Source organism: Acipenser ruthenus, chromosome 4 (assembly GCF_902713425.1).
Source record: "Acipenser ruthenus chromosome 4, fAciRut3.2 maternal haplotype, whole genome shotgun sequence".
NCBI lineage: Eukaryota > Metazoa > Chordata > Actinopteri > Acipenseriformes > Acipenseridae > Acipenser > Acipenser ruthenus.
Genome location: NC_081192.1, coordinates 96,334,120 through 96,351,537, shown reverse-complemented (window position 1 = coordinate 96,351,537; position 17,418 = coordinate 96,334,120). Strand labels below are relative to the sequence as shown.

The 17,418-nt window shown below is 36.5% G+C and overlaps 2 protein-coding genes across 6 annotated transcripts in view; both read right to left on the bottom strand.

Annotated features, from left to right (window-relative positions):
* LOC117400357 (NEDD4-like E3 ubiquitin-protein ligase WWP1) overlaps positions 1-2,744 on the bottom strand; it is a 57,361-nt gene extending 54,617 nt beyond the window's left edge. For 3 of the 5 annotated variants that reach the window (XM_034000192.3, XM_034000193.3, XM_034000194.3), the window contains exon 1: positions 2,560-2,696. The gene's annotated coding sequence lies outside the window, so the exon portion shown is untranslated. Of the gene's footprint in view, positions 1-2,559 lie in introns of all 5 variants that reach the window. The other 2 variants (XM_034000195.3, XM_034000196.3) reach the window with 1 other exon arrangement.
* Positions 2,745-5,842: 3,098 nt separating this feature from the next.
* On the bottom strand, positions 5,843-16,462 carry LOC117399529 (V-type proton ATPase subunit d 2-like). The gene is made up of 8 exons (XM_033998786.3): positions 16,214-16,462; positions 14,330-14,501; positions 12,770-12,948; positions 11,961-12,040; positions 11,413-11,490; positions 10,598-10,774; positions 8,489-8,566; positions 5,843-6,725 (listed from the first exon to the last, which is right to left on the bottom strand). Exons 1-8 carry the CDS (start codon positions 16,341-16,343, stop codon positions 6,564-6,566), a joined length of 1,056 nt encoding a protein of 351 aa, XP_033854677.1. The 5' UTR covers positions 16,344-16,462; the 3' UTR covers positions 5,843-6,563.
* Between the last annotated feature and the right edge of the window lie 956 nt (positions 16,463-17,418).

The window sequence follows — 17,418 nt, the reverse complement described above, 5'->3', positions numbered from 1 at the left end:
GGTACAGCAGCAGTGTCCCTCTCCTGGGATTGAACCCACAACCCTCCGGTCAAGAGCCCAAAGCCCTAACCACTACTCCACACTGCTGCCCTGTGTGTGTATATGGAATTAAGATTGTACTTAATTCCACACACACACACACACACACACACACACACACACATATATATAGGGCTGAAATTGAGGTATAACTGCAGTATACTATGTATGTATTTATTTATTTGGATAGATACAAAAGGTTTAAATAATTACAAAACAAAATTAATTATTTAATGACGTGTAACTCAAAGTTATGTGGATGAAAAATAACAGTAACTGAGGCAAAGCCAAGTTGTAAAAATAAACACGGTTTATTTATTAAATGCAATCATATACCATAAGTCTCGATTTATTCAGTATGATAACAGCAGTATTGGGCAGGCTACCTTGCTTTAAACTGGTGAGAATGCCGTCAGCAATTATTACGTGAATAATAATAATAATAATAATAATAATAATAATAATAATAATAATAATAATTTAATTAATTAATTAATTAATTAATTAATTAATAATCTTCAATTCGTCTCAGCTACAGTTCACCACAGCAATAGCAAAGCTTTGTTGCAGCAGCCACAATGTTATTACCTGCCCCACATGTTTAAATAACGAAGCTAAACGCAACTGATTATCAGGCATGCCAGTAAAGACTAACACAAGTGTCAAGGTAGTGAGTGTAAAAGCCCACTTTCGACTGTGTAGAAAGAAAAGTAAAGACAGATCAATACATTTTTCTTTACATACATTTACTGCACAACGTTGATTTTTTTTCTACACTGCTTAAGGGCTTTCCTTTTGTAGATATAGAACTTCAGAGTACAGCCTGTCACTACACAGCTCAAAATCTGTTGACAGTGAGGTATTTTGGAGTTCCTCAATCAACGTTACAGCTTTTTCACCTCCTTTTAATTTCTTTCTTATTTTGGCTACTGTTATTTGCTCCTCCCAAACACTGTTTACTGCACCAGTGATCATCTGCAACTTTTTTTTTTCTTCGTAACTAAAACTTCCAGAAAACTTGCTATATGAAACACATTTGTGTCGACCTGCCATTTCAATAATTTTATCATTTTTTCCCCTTATAAAAAAAAAAGCTTTCCTTTGCAACCCTGCTATTGTGTATTTACCTAATCAGTTAGTGCCTTAAATTTAAAATTGATTACCTAGTGATTTCACACATCGCTGATCGCAAGAGTGAGCGCAACCGATGTGCTTTTATGAAACGCACGCAGCGCTGACCTCTGAGTCCTCGCAACCTCATCGCTAGCAAATCGCAGGACTTTTGTGAAACAGGCCCCGTATTTGTATTTGATTTCATGCAATACATGGTTTGTATTGTAATGTACTACTAATGTAATGATTTGAAAAACACACATTTAAGAAACCACTACTGTATATTATACTTTAAGTAATGCAATACGTCGGGTTGTCATCACACAATTATGCAAATTTGGTAAATTGCAACCGTTTTTGGTCCTCCAGAATTCTTTGAGATCTGGAGCTGTGACTTGAGTGAAGTACTGTATTTACAGCATCATGGTCAAGACACCCATCTCCAATATGAGCTTCAAACGTTGTTGTTGTTCACTAATCGACTACTGAGTGCTGTAAAGATTGTGCTCCATAAAACCGTACTGATACATACCTAATTCCCCTTGTTAGTTGCATTGCTCTGCCACCACCAGTATTAAACGGTATGCATGTTTAAATCAACAAAAAAAAAAATTAATAAGAGTTTGAACTCTCGTTCTCGCATCATGCATCACAATGCAGTAAGAAGTTACCTAATGTAGAACAAAATACAAAACAACGGACGAGCAAATAATACAGCTCTACAACCTTGCTTTGTCGAAAAGAATAAGTTTGTTTTCTTTAGGGCAACCATTACGCACACTGCGTATGATATTAAAAAGCGAGGTGCGTCTCCTTCGTGTCAGAAATACACGTCTTTTTAAGACACTTCAGTATCAAATACCTATACGCCTGCAAAAGCGCCGTTTTTGCAGATTGAGAAATCACGTTAATGAAAGTGTCCAAGCATGCGGTGTTCCCTAGAGCTATACATTACTGTGATTAACGCTTGCAACACAACTGTGCTGAGGCAAGCCAGGTCATAAAGTTCACTTTGTACAACAAAATATTTGTAAACACCGGGGCAGCTGTCAGGCTGTAATTTACAAGACGAGACTAAACAAATCCAACTCTCAACTAACAATTCTGTTAAGATTCGCTTCGGGACAAACTGTATAAAACCAGGAGTGAAACACAACCTTATCAACACTGGAGACGGCCCACAATGTGCCGTGCACAGAACAGTGACCAGTACAGTACACCCGCCATCTTATTATCCAATTCGACAGCGTAAAACACACAAACAACTCTCTGCGATCGCAGATTCGCAGTCGCCAGAATTCAAAACAGAAAGAAAGTCAGGTCATCAAAATTATACACCTTATCAAGATTTACACCGGTCTTAAATTGTGACCATTGCCGTGATGTATGGAGTCTCCTGGCCCTTACCGTGGTGTGCAGCCGTAGCTCCCCACCGGATCTTTCCCTAGCTGTCTTTGAGGTTACACTTACAGCAGCACTAGTCTCACTGCCCGCTTCTGTTTCAGTCACAAACTCGGCACCTAGCTCTGAATGCCATATCACACAAGCAGCAGACCCACGCCGCAGCAAACCGTACGTAGCAGGCGGAGAGCGCCTCCAAGACGTCATCACGCATAGTTGGTACACAAGTCACATTCTTAGGGATATATTTATTTATTTGATTATTTAAATTCTATTTTGCTTCAAACTAGGGTTGTCATCTGTTCTGGTTTTGTCTGGATTGTTGTTTTTTTGAGGCATCTATTCCGGGAAATCTGTAAGACTTCCCGAGACATTAATGATTTCAAAGTATAAGATTTTTTTATTATTATTATTTATTTATTTTTGTACGAAATTACTCTGGTGTCCTGGTTTTTTGGAAATCAGAGTTGGGAACCCTAGTTCAAACACAAACATAAATGATTTCCAATGTGATATTTCAAGTGTTGCTGTCATAGATACAAATAATTATTAGTTGTGTTGGAGATTATTGAAGTGAGTTGTGTTGGAGATATATTATTATTATTATTATTATTATTATTATTATTATTATTATTATTATTATTATTATTTATTTCTTAGCAGACGCCCTTATCCAGGGCGACTTACAATGGTAAGCAAAAACATTTCAAGCGTTACAATACAAGTATACAATAAGAGCAAGAAATACAATAACTTTTGTTCAAGTAAAGTACAAGTTTGACAAACCACAATTCAATAATACAGCAGGTAATAGTGATAGTTACATCAGGATATGATTAAATAGTGATAGTTACATCAGGATGTGATTAAATACAAAGTACTACAGGTTAAAAACTTGGCAGATTACAGTATTCTGAAGTACAGGATTAAATGCAGTAAAATAGGGGCTGATAAGAGCAAAATAAAGCACATTTACATGAAGGGTGATAGTGTCCCAGGATACAAACAGAGGATATATAATGTGCAATAACAAAAACTGTGATTAATAGGCAACATCATTAGACCCACATTAAATAAATTCTCCCAAACTGGGGATACAGTTTTAATTTTACATATAAGTATTGCACATCATTTGAAACCTTGACGTTTCTATTTTATGAATTTTCTAAATATCCAAAACGTGTCCGTCATGAGAGGTGTTTAGAAAATATAATTACAGCATACATTTCCAGGGTGTGTTTAGGGCTTGACAACAATATAACCAGGAAACCAATTTACATTTGTATCATGGGTCAACTAATTGTGTCGCTAACTTGAGTTTTTTGCATTTTCTAATATTATTCCATATACGGTAATGATAATTCAAGATTTAACTGTTTGTTTATTGTGTAACATCACTCGTTTTCACAAATACTTTTAGTGTAGCCAAAGTATGAGTCAGATCACCCTTCATTTTTAAATGCAAAACGTGTGGCTTTTAGCTTCTACGGCATTTTGTGTTTCTAAATTACTTTAGAGTAATAAAAAGGTTAACATATGAAGACATCAGAGCCAGCTAAATACAAGCACGATCTCAACATTTCTGGCTACTGCCAAAGTTCATCATATTTAATTAAGGGTTGGCTCCTGGCAGTTCCTCTCAAGATTCTGTTCAGTGATGTAGACTCCCCTTTAGAACCAGGCACTGCAATACCAGTTGCAGGCAGCAGCGTCAGGAATATTTAGGGTGTCAAGCATTTAGGACAGGATATATAATTTATTTCCAAGATTAGCGAGACTGGAATGGTAAAATCTAAGTATAAAGTCAACTTCATGCAAAAAGGGCTGTTTTAAGATGGCATTGTACTTTGTGCTTTGATTGGACTATGATACAAAATCTTTGTTTGCTGTATAATGTCTACAGCAGTTCTAATAAGTTTGTTTCTACCTTAGCGACTGCATTGGGATTACATTTTGGTGCGGTTATTATAACGGCCAACAAGCCCAATATGCTGAACAGAAAAGTTCTGACATTGTTTCGATCCAGTTTGAAAAATCCTGAAATGTCTGGTGTTTGTATCTTCATATGTGGTTTTCGTACGGTATTAACAGTAATTTGTGTTTTTTGTAAGTTTTTTCTTTTTTTGGATCTGTAAAGTTATAGTTTCTTGTAAGTTTTTTAGGTTTTACATTTATTGTACAATATTTTAACATAATAACTATTTTGAAAGTAACAGTTATCATACAGCAAAAACGCCTCTTGGAAAGTAATTTTTTTTATTTTCCTGTGATATATGGAAGAGCTTTAAGATGTACTTTACAGCCCTTACTGGTACAAGTGGTTACAGGACCATGCCCATTTAGATCACATGGTGACATAGTAGCAATGATTGTACATTTACTGTATATTTAACCAATTGATTTAATATTAAATACAGACTGCTGCTGTTTAAGAAGAGTAACGTATAACATAGAGAGTTACGTTTTCTAATATAAAATTTAGAAAAATGGTTTTATATCTTGAAACTTTCTGGCTACTGTCTATATAACCGCTAAAACAAAATGATCGATTCAAAGATTCTAAAAATTGACTTTACACCGTTGTTACATATGTTTAACATATACATATTTCAAAATATACTGATATTTAATTTCAAATATCAAGTATCTTTAAAAACATGGGCAAGTTAAGAAAGGGGTTTGCATTCAGGTAAATCTGTTCACTTTCATTCAGGCTATTCACATGCAGTCATGGATATAATGCACATTTTATGAGAATGCCTTTGCATCACATTTATGTACAGCGCTTATTCCTTTTTATATACTTTCACTGTAAGAGTGACTGAGTTTGAAGCCACCTAATCTGGCTGAAAATAGTTTTTTTTTTAATGTTTTCATTAGAGTGTGAGGCAGCGTCTGTTGTATTAGAACTAAAGTCCTGTTTCAAAGTGGCAATCGCATAAAAGACCCTAGTTTGATGTTCTGTGTTTATTAGACTGCCTTAGTTAAAGTCCACTGAGTCAGCTATCTGCTGCATTTCTTTCCACATCAATCCAGGTCACTTGTTACAGCAGAAACACTACAGTATTGTATCTGCTGGTGCTCATGTGATGAGATGTGTCATTCAGCTGGCCAGTACAGTTATTCTATCTGCTGCCAGGACAGCCAGATCTTCTGAGTCACAATACACGATAAAGAATCTGCACTATAGGAACTCATAGGATGTGCAACCAGTTTGTTTATACAGTAAATTGTAGATTGATAATCAGTTGTTTTAGCAATTGTTTCCAAAACAGGGTTTGAGCAGTGGAAAGATGCTGTAGATTACTTTTATTAGGAAAAGTGTCAGTACTCAAACTATAATAATAATAATAATAATAATAATAATAATAATAATAATAATAAATGTTTGGATCTTTTTTGTCCTTTTGGTCTGTACAAATGTTAAGAATATGTTGATTTACTCCTTTTTGACATTAATTAAGGATATACAAATATTTCATGTATTGTACAATGCTATAGATAAAGTCATGCTCTCTGGTAACATTGCGATTGGTCACATGGTCTGATTTCAGTCTTTGAAATATCTACATATTCCAGATTGACATAAAAAAGAATACAAGCAAAGAACCAACAAACATTGGTGTGGCAGGGTGAGTGGTCCCTGTCATGTGTTTTGATGGCACAGGCTGGGGGAAAGCCTGTGCCAAAGTGAGTTGCTGTTTAGTTTTTCTCCAGTTGTGCAGACCAACCAAACATGTGAAAATGTGTATGGTTCAATGAAAGGCCTGACCAAACTGGAAGGGAATGAAAACCATGTACGGAATGTGGTCAGGTTAAATTGGATGACTGATTGCCAATTTAACCTGGCCACATATAAGCACAGGGCTAATACAAAATATTATACTGCTAGATCACAACACATAGGCTCCTTGTGTTACCATATTAGTATTTAAATTAATATTTTTTACATTAGAAATATTTCACGTGAAAACAAACATGTCAAATGTTCTGCTCGTTGATTTTCTGATTTAGAAAATAGGAATGTAATGATCAATCTTGGTTCTGTGCCTCTGAGCTATGCATTCAGCAATCCAGACGATGTTCCTGCATTCTTGTTCCTTCAGCTTGATGTAGGCATAGAACACTCCGAAGTGGAACTGGTTCATGAAGGCTAGAGTATTCAACTTGACCTGACAGAGACAGAGGAAACAGGTCATTTACAAAATGCCATTTTAAATGCATGCTAGCGTTTTTAAAACCCATTTTCCTCACATATGTGCAACAATCACTTCCCTAGCCTGTGTTCTGATAATAGAACTCAAATACAACAGAGCATGGCTCCATTCCCAACATTGCCACCCGTATGCATTCAGTTCAGCCCAACAAGAGCTTCCCTCAAGTTTACCATGACACATTTACACAGTGATTTTGCAGTTTCTACATGATTATTCTATGCTTTTATGCATTTTGGTCACACTATCTTAAGTTACAAATATAGGCAGCAGTGTGGAGTAGTGGTTAGGGGTCTGGACTCTTGACCGGAGGGTCGTGGTTTCAATCCCCAGTGGGAGACACTGCTGCTGTACCCTTGAGCAAGGTACTTTACCTAGATTGCTCCAGTAAAAACCCAACTGTATAAATGGGTAATTATATGTAAAAAATAATGTGACATCTTGTAACAATTGTAAGTTGCCCTGGATAAGGGCGTCTGCTAAGAAATAAATAATAATAATATAGTGGCACTCATTTAGGTAATTGTTTACACAAGTGTTAGTACCTTTACTGTTCTTTACAGTATGGTTTTATCATTGTATGTTCTCAACTAGCACTGTGATTCAATACATTCTTATTTCAGACATAGATGATATTGAACATATTACAGTAAAATAAAAATAAAAAATAATAGCAATTCTATTTGCAGTAACACAACTTAATTTGTTTATATGTGTTGCTGGGCAACCTCTTATCATTTAGGATTGCTGTCTTTGCTGTTGTAGGCTTTACCTTCAAAGAATGCATGCGACAGTCCTCCTAAAACGATAAGAGGTAGCCCTGTGACAAATACCAATATACTGTATAACAAAGATACTTGTATTTCTCATATGTTTTGTAGAGTTTATGATGTGCATGTCTATGATGTCCAAGCATTTTAAGTAGGAAACAAATGCGCACTGAACGGAAAAAAGTCTAGTATGCAATTATTTAGGCTTGTCTGTTATAAATGGACTATGACAGGGAACTATCGGACAAAACAATATGGTAAAAGCATTCGTCATTGTATCTTAGTCATTTATTATTTGTTATTTCATTTTGTTCACCAGTTTAGCCCCATGAGTTACAGACTCTTGTTTTCAAAGAGGCGTATCCTTTTTGTTTGCACCACTTGTGTTTCTCATTGGCTCTCAACTAAAAAAGAGGCTCCGTTTTACTCATGCTGCTTTAAGATTGAAAACAGAAATACAAGAACTAAATCAATGCTTAATCCTGTTTAGTTTTCCACAGACAAACTGTAGTCCTCACTATAAATGTTTACTGTATGCTGTATACATGTTTAACATGAGAAATATGTGCTGTAATGTTACCTTGCTGTTGCCATCCTCATACTATTAATTGACCCTGCTTTGTGATGGTTAAAATGAAAATAAATAGTGTGTACATTCTCTCACCCATGTATCATTCATGGTGTTCGGTTTCCAATTCTTGTTTTGGTTTTGTTTTTCATGGCACAGGTTAGAATAATCATTAAATTAGTCTCTTTAGTCTCACGTTGATGCTGCAAAAAGCCCTTGCAAGGAACTAATAAGAAGACAAGAAGAATTGTAATTGTACATAGTAACGGATATATTGCTATGAGCCTTGCTGTGCTCAAACGTGTTCAAAAGTAGTAACGTCAGGATGTAATGAAAACATAAACAAAACAAGAATTGGAAATATATATATATACATTGCTCACCTCATGTTCAAAGAATTTATCTTCTAGTGTCTTTTCATCCAGACCTCGTCCTGATCCTTCAAAGAGAAATTTGTATTCCTGTGGGGAAATACAGCACACACAGTCAGAAAAAAATAGCATGAAATGGTCCCTCATCACTCTTTTAATAATATCCACTCATCTTTTCACTGTGTTTTTATTCTATTGATGAATTTACGAAATCACTCCTGGGGGTAAACATTAGAAGGACTACTATTCAGTGTCAGGATTTTTACCTCTTGTTGATTAGATCTTTAAAATGGACTGCGTATATACTTTATATATATATACACACTACCGGTCAAAAGTTTTAGAACACCTCAATTTTTCCAGTTTTTATTGAAATTTACGCAGTTTAATGTCTCAATGTACTCTGAAATTAAAGCATAGAACAAATAAACAATTGGAGATAAAAAAAAAAATCATGGAATCGTTTTGTTTAACAAAATTTAATCTAAATTTTTGACTCATCAAAGTAGCCACCTTTTGCAGATATAACAGCCGAACACACTCGTGGCATTCTTTCTACAATGGAAATCAAATATTGTTCGGAAAGTTCTTCCCAACACTGTTGCAGAAGTTCCCACAAATTTGTTGCACTTGTAGGTTGGTTTGCTTTCACCCTTCTGTCCAGTTCATCCCAAACCAGCTCGATGGGGTTTAAGTCTGGAGACTGTGCTGGCCATTCCATGATTTGAAGCCTACCGTCTTGTTCTTTTCTTCTAAGGTAGTTCTGACATAGCCTGGAGGTAGGTTTTGGGTCATTATCTTGCTGTAGGATGAACCCCTGACCAACTAGGCGTATACCAGAGGGTATTGCATGGCGCTGCAAAATGCTGTGGTAGCAGTTTTGGTTCAGGGTGCCACTCACTCTGTGCAAGTCGTCGACTCTGGATCCAGCAAAAGAGCCCCAGACCATCACGCTTCCTCCTCCATGTTTGACAGTTGGTGACACACACCAAGGAACCATCCTTTTGCCTACTCAACGGCGCACAAAAACCCTGCGTGATGAACCGAAGATTTCAAATTTTAATTCATCGGTCCATAAGACCTTCTTCCAGTCTTCAGTAGTCCACTGGCGGTGCTTCATGGCCCAGGCAAGCCTCTTTTTCTTATTTTGCCATCTTAGCAATGGCTTTCTTTCTGCCACTCGACCTGTCAAACCTGCAGCTCGAAGTCTTCTCTTCACAGTTGAAACTGAGACTTGCTTACTTTGACCAGTGTTAAGCTGTGCTTGAAGCTGTTGTCCTGTGAGCCGCCTATCACGCAAGCTGTTGACACTCAGAAACTTGTCTTCTGATTCTGTTGTGGCTTTGGGTCTGCCAGACCTCTTCCTGTCAGAGTTTCCTCCAGTTTCCAAGTGCCTTTTGATGGTGTAGGAAACTGTACTCACTGACACCTTGGCTTTCTTTGCAATTTCTCTAAAGGAAAGACCTACACTTTTAAGGGTTATAATGGTCTGTCTGTCTTCCTTTGTTAATTAACTTTTTCTCGCCATTATGAGAGCAATATACTACTTCCTGCAGTACAATACTGTCCAAATAATGCTTAAGAGGGTGTAGTAACACAGTCTGTTCCAACACTGCTTTTATACAGACAGAGGGTTTGTAAGTAATCAACAAAAGTTGGGACACCTGTAGGAATTGTTAGCATCAACTTTCAAGGCTTAATTTACTTCCATTGCTGCAGAACAGCTGTAAGTTGTTAACCCATTACTTGTTCCCTGAAAAAGGCCTTTTTGTATAACTCTGAAATGTACATTATTTTTCAGTTTTTGGTAACCTAAACTTTTTTTTTTACCTCTGGCAGTTTACCGCTTACCTTTGTACCATTTCAGGTTATTCACTGGACTTGAACTGCTTAAATTTCAATAAAAACTGGAAAAATGGGGGTGTTCTAAAACTTTTGACCGGTAGTGTATATATATATATATATATATATATATATATATATATATATATATATATATATATATATATATTTTGCTTATACATGTCTGATGTAAGGCTACAGTTCCCCCAATTCACAGACCTTGCAGTTTACTGATTCTTACAGTTATCTCTGCAAACAGCAGCCAATCATGTGACTTACAGCATAGTAATCAGCAGTGGCCTTCACATGCTCATAGTCTTCTGCATTGGCCAGCCTTCGTAAGCCTTCTGGGTAAAGCTTTCCACAAGTTGGGAACAGCATCTGCCTGTCTTCCTTTTTCAGCTCCGTACCGAAAGAGTTCACTGTGATTATGAAGGCACGTCGGTCTGCTTCAAACTGTGGTAAAACAAAAATAATGATCCAAGCAGAAACAATGGATTAGAGAAAATATGATATTCAAAGAAGTATGTTATCTTTCCTAGACTTCTTCAATGTACATGTCTGCAGTGTTAACAGAGCTCCCTGTTTTCTGTGAACCTTTGATATCCCTCTGGCCACAGTGAACGAAAAGCCATCTCTATACCTTATAAATCTGCAAACGTGCACTACCACAGTGCTACCTATTGATTGAAAGTAACTTTGCAGCTTAACTAGAATAATACATTGCATAGGTGTAAATCCCTAAAAACTCAATAGTTGTGGAAGGTTTTGCGAAAGGACATTACAATCTATCTACTTTTTTGTCAGTTTTTTTTTCACTTTTATTTGTGATATCCAGGAATGACTTTATTCTTTATTTTTTTTTAAATCAGTCATTAACTAATATCCTGCAGTCCAGTAATACTGACCCTTAATTGTAAGTCTCTTTAGTTAAGTGTTTGAGCTTGCACTCCAGTCGGTAAATGACTTCTGTTTTTTGAAAGGACATAAATCCATCTTCATGTACCAAAATGAGAACCAGCAGTAAATCCCAGGCTGGAATAAACACTTTGAAAACCTGCCCTGTTGTCTTCATTACTAAACTTTACACTTACCTCAAGAATGGGGCACATTGTTTCCTCGGTCGCACCTCCCTGTTCTTTACAGAATTTATGGAAGGATTCTATATAAGACTAAAAAAAAACAAAAAACTTTAATTTTGCATGCTACAAATGTCAATGTTACTGTTGTGTTTACCACACTGTAAAATAGATCATGTATGGTATCATATGAAACCATAATTGTCTTATTACTGCTTAAGTTTAAATTATGTCACTACAGTTCTCATACAGCCCAAGAAAGGTGTACTGAAAGACAAGTACATTGCATTGATGGACAAATAGTTAGAAAAGACCAACTTTTTTACTGAGCCTAACGGAAACACCATTCTGAAAAAACAAACAATTCCCCAAGTTTGCTGGAGTCGTTGCGTAAGGTAAAATTGTTTGTAATGGAAAAATAATCCATGTACAACACTCTGAAGGTTAAACGGTGATACTGCCTCTTTAACCACCTTTGGGGATGGCATGACTGGATCTCCTATCTGATAAAGAAGAGTGAAAGCTCAGCCATGGAAGGATGTAGTAAACAGACACCAACATACCTTATACAGCTTATTTCTCATGATCTCAACATTCATTTCATCCATGTCGGTCTCAGATAAACAGTCTTGGAAAAACTGAGCTAAAATGAAAACCAGTAAATTCAAGTGTAGCAATTGTCAACCCCAACATATTCAATACATTTAACACATTTACACACCAGAACAAAGACATTTGTTTCAGTAAATAGATTCATACTTCGTAATGTATGATTAAGGGGTGACAATTTTTTGTATTATGGCATCAGTACCCTTAAAGTGACTTTTAAATCTATTTTTATTATTATTATTATTATTATTATTATTATTATTATTATTATTATTATTATTATTATTATTATTATTATTTAACCATCAGTGAACCATTTAATCCAACGATGTGCCAAACCTGTTTGGGTTCAACTTTGGAGAAACAGTGGCACCTAGTGGCCACACAGGTTCATCAAAAGAACATAAGAACATGTGGCCCATCAGTGCTCACCTGGTTTCAAATACTAACTGATTCCCAGAACTTCATCTTCAAGATGGAAGTCAAATTCACTCACATGATCTTTGCCATACAAAGCGGTACAAGAAGCGGGAATCAACTACATCTTACTTATATTGTATTTGGTGGAAGACCACATTGCATATTATTTCTATTTGTCTGGGTTTCTTTGTTACCTCCACAAGATATGATAGTAGTCTAAACACCATGATACAGCTGTTTTGTTGCTGTGCTTGTAGCCACAAAGCAGTCAACACTGTCACTTCCTATGGTCCACTGAGTTTATAGTTAAGAGAAAAACGAAATATTCACTATATATATTTACCTAGAGGTGTGTCGACAAGTATGGCATTATAGAGCTCAGCAGGAGTCTGAGCAATACTGACAGCTTCCATCTGGTCAAAGCTTCCCAAAGGGTGACATTTTGGAACCAGTTCAGCTATGGGCCGCTGACGCAGAGTGCCAGTGATCAGCAGAATCACATTGTCAATCATGTAACTGAAGCTAAAACAAACAATCAATGTATTGAAGTAAGGCAGTAGCTGCAGATGTCATTTTTATTGTTTTTTTTCCTTAAAATAAAACAAAACAAAAAACATTCTCCTTACTACTGTATGGTGCGCAATCAGCTGTAGTGGTTCTAGGTTTCTCGCATATTGCGTTATTATCATTTATATATTTAGAGTAGGTCAATTCATAAAACTGATTTCCCTTAACAAGGTTTATGTGAATTGGAATGCCTGGTGTTAATACTAATAACAAATCAATAAAAAAAAACGAACAAACAAGCCTTTGACACCACACAGTTAAAGAGATGTTGAAGGACAAAATAATTAGTGTGGCAAGACTCCACACACGGGACGCGATGCGATTTGTCCTGCGATAAAATGTAGAATACATAATAGCTTTTCAGAATACTTATTTCAGTAAGGTAAACAAATCATACACACCAGCTATATCCAGTTCCCTGGAAACGGGCTGCCAGATGCTTCTGCCATTGTTTACTGAAGGCGCACAAGGGAAGCTGTTCCTTATTGGTCAGTTCCATAGTTGCAGTGCGACAAAATATAGACACCAATCCAATTTTTTTTTCGTATCGCTTCAGTGACACAAAAGTGTCGCCCGTCGCATCGCATGCAGTGTGAAATGCATACATTTTTGATTTTTTTTGTGATGGTATGGTGTGTCGTACGACACATCCGCTTGTCGTATCGCGTCCGGTGTGTAGAGGCCTTAAGACGTTGTAGAATAGAGGATTTAGAGCTGTGTAAAGGTTACTACTTTAGCAAATTGTGTTTCTAAAATCTGAACATTTCCGATTGCTTTTTTGGCTCAAAACTGATTTGAAAAAAGTACATAATGTGGCAGTTTTGTGGTTCCCCAGCAGTATTGTAATTGCATGCATTGCACAACAAACAGGAGAAAACTCTTTGAATAGATAACAGTAGTTAACAAACAAATAGCCAGGAAGCATGACATTATGTAGTGCAGGCATTGGAAATCAGTCTCTGACTGAACATCAACCTTTTCAATGGTAAATCATTCCTCTGAAATGCTGAAGTTAAATATCAGAACTGTAAAAGCAGTGACTATGGGACAGAAGTACTGCCCAGTAATTATACAGGGTCATAGAGACATGAATAATCATATGCCACACTGTACCTAATCACATCACTCATGTCAGGTGATCGTCTAGCTGCACTTGTTTAGCCCTGTAAGGAATATTTTCCTTCAACAATAATACCCTTACTAAAATCAGACCATGAATAAGCCTGCTTCCTTTTTCCAAATGTTTAGTGCTTAAGGGAACTGTAAAAGCAGGCAATTATTAGTTTTATTTCGCGAATACAAGTTTGATGTAAATCAGAGAGTTCATTCAACTTACGTGATAAAGTTGAGGAAAGTTGCCAGTGGTTCCAAGGAATGGTTTCTGAAGTATCGAAACTCAGTTAACAGTTTCTCCTTCAGCTTGTCATCAATCGTTGTCACTGTAAGTGGACCAGTTTCATTTGCTAGAAAGTTGCCATAATCTGTACTCTGGAGGTGTAGCTTCAGATCTGAAAAAAGAAATAGTAGATTTTCTTGTAATGATATATTTTAAAGTTAACTTCACTTGGCACAGGCCATAATTAAGATGCGTTTCCAATTCTCCATTACCCAAGCAAAAGAGCACTGAAACTCTACCTTCTGCAATATGTATTGGGATTTAGTGTTATGATGTTCAAAGCCAAATACATTCTCCTACACCTGTACAGTACAGAGAACACTACTCCATTGGTCCACGGGTATTGAAGTCTAGATGAGCTCCCCAGACATGCACAGTCCCGTTCAGAAGTCATATTTAATTCTGTCACTAACTTGCTATGTAGTTTCACTAAATCATTCCATACGTAGTTGAAATTGGAAAATTACATAATATATGCGTGTGCCCCAAGACATGATTAAAATGTATTTTGTAGTGTCCATCAAAGCACGAAGAATGATTGCTTAGGAGCAAATGTTTTGTTGCCCATAGTTTAAACTACAACCTATCTATTTTTTATTACAATAAATGTCCTATCGTACATTTAAATAGCATAAGACAACTATGGTATGCTATGTTTCAATTTCAGTTCTTGGAGCAGATATTTATTATGCATAGAATGTAACAGTCTGTATACTAAAAACACTGACTTTACCTGACCCATAACATAATGTGTAGATACAAAGATAAGGACTTAATCTGGTGCAGGAGTGAAACTGGGTAAAACCTGAACTGAATGGTCAGTTTCAGTTGTAGCAATGAGAGTAAATATGTTTTATGCAAACAAACGGAGCACATCTTGTTTAGTATATAGCACACGTTAGAAAATGCCAAAGCTACACTGGTAACTCAGGTATTTAGAATGCCGTATACAAAGTATTACATTTTTGGTTGATAGTCTACAGTCCTCAAGACACAGACATTACAGAAAAATAAGACTTTTTTGCTTAGTTATCATCTGCAGATCTAAGCACATGCAAATATGGCAAAGAACCCATGGTAAAATATGGTAATTAAAGATGGTTTGCCGTGGTAAAGCAGGAGAGGTGGCACAGTGCTTTGCCTGAACAGTTCCAGTGTTCAACATTTGTTCCAGTGAACCAGTGGCTGACATCATTCACTTTAGTCATGAAAGGTTTCTCTGGTGAGATTATTTTGGAAAGTACACTCTCTTGGTTCCTGGCTGCTATTGTTTTTTTTTTATCCTTTTCAATAGATTTGGCAACCCAGGACAGGTATTTGTTAATTTCATTTATTTTCTGATTTATCTGTCACATGAAATAACAAATCTACTGGGAATAATCATTCTTTAATAATCTTTTCAACTGTACAAAGTGTATGTATGACTGTGCTGCCTGCCACAAGTCTTTACACATCAATCTTCCTGTTCTCCCCAGCCTTTACCAGTTTCAAGTTGGAAAAAGCTGTTTCCTCCCCCCACAGTTTCACTTCATTAATTCTAACAGGGTGACCTTCAGTTGCAATTGTTTAGTTGTCTGCACAAATTTTAAGCAACACTATATGGAGCCATTTCTGTGTTGAAACTATCAGACAATTGACACAAAGCATTTCAACATCCAAATAACATCCCATAAAAACTCGCCCACAGTTTTAGCAAAACTCTTGTTCATTACGTTCACTCTATTTTGTTATAAATAACCCTGTGATAGCAATAAACAGAAAAACAGACTTGGTGCTTATTATTACCACACAATACAACAGAAAGCTTAAAGAGCAGCTCCTTACCTTCCACTGTTTCACACTGTACCAGGTTCTGATAGTCAATCTGTTTGAGGATGCCAGCCTTAAAACCCCTAACAAGACCCTCCAAGTAGCCGCTGTCCACATTGAAGTACAATTCTGAGTACCCTGCCATCTTGCAGTGACCTCTTTATCTACAGCACCTGCTGGTCTTTGTCTCTTGACCTTTCTGTTCTGCCTGAATTTTAGAACCCTTTCCTATCACACAGGATTACACAGACAGTACAGACAGATCAGCTGATCATTGATCCTGCTGATTACAGCTCCTCCCCTTCTTACTCGGTCTCACAGTCTCCTCCCATTGATGTAACTCAGAGCTGCTGTTTGAGTAAGCTGAGGGATTTGCATGTTATGGTATTTAAACTCCAAATTATGGCTGTTATGTGAAACATGTTTATAGATAAGTATTTTTTTTCACTATAAAGTGACCAAATATAGCTTATATGAGTGCAGAATACTACATTACAACTTCATCCAAGTTAGAATAACAGATGGAGAAAAACAACTGGGATTACCGATATAGGACCGAACTTTATAGGAAATCTAGAGTGCTGCCAGAGCTAGCCCAGTTATTTTAACATCATTCATATCATTTTCTGGACAGCTCTTAACACTCGACATCACGTGCAGAACAATATTTTTATATATGTGGATATATTGGGAGAGATAGGGAGACAAAAAGTGAACAAAAAAACATGTTGTTCTGGGTTTTTTTTAAATATAAAATCTGTCCAAAAATATTTCACATATACAAAACCACCAAGTTTGCATAAAGGGTCCAACCATTTGATATCTATAAAAGGGCCAAGTTACATAAACAAAAAAGATCAGTCCTGTAAAGATATAATACAATTGACTAAGTTAAACCAGACAGAATTGGGGCAAGCTTGGCTCCCCATTTTTATTGCTGTAGGATCTAGTAGCAACATGAATAAAAAAGTGTGAGCCAAGTTTGCCCCAATTGTGTCTTGTTTCACTTTTACATAAAAGCTTTACATAAGGTGACCATATGGCTCCGTGTTCAGCGGGACAGTTTGGGACAGTTCAGGCTTTTCAACTCGCAACCCAATTCTTACCAATTCTTCTAAGCGTAGTCCTGCTTCATTAAAGGTAAGAATGGTACCTGAGACAGGTAAAACGTACCAGAATGCATTGGGTTGTGAGTTGAAAAACCTGAACTCTCCCAAACT

Bases quoted from the DNA above. Each gene is read 5' to 3' on its own strand.
- LOC117399529 (XM_033998786.3), bottom strand. From the start codon at position 16,343: ATGGCAGGGTACTCAGAATTGTACTTCAATGTGGACAGCGGCTACTTG. The intron at 12,949-14,329 runs GTAAGTTGAATG...TGTTTGTTTTAG, and splicing joins ACTTTCCTCAACTTTATCAC to CTTCAGTTACATGATTGACA. The intron at 12,041-12,769 runs GTAAATATATAT...TTTTCATTTTAG, and splicing joins ACTTGTCGACACACCTCTAG to CTCAGTTTTTCCAAGACTGT.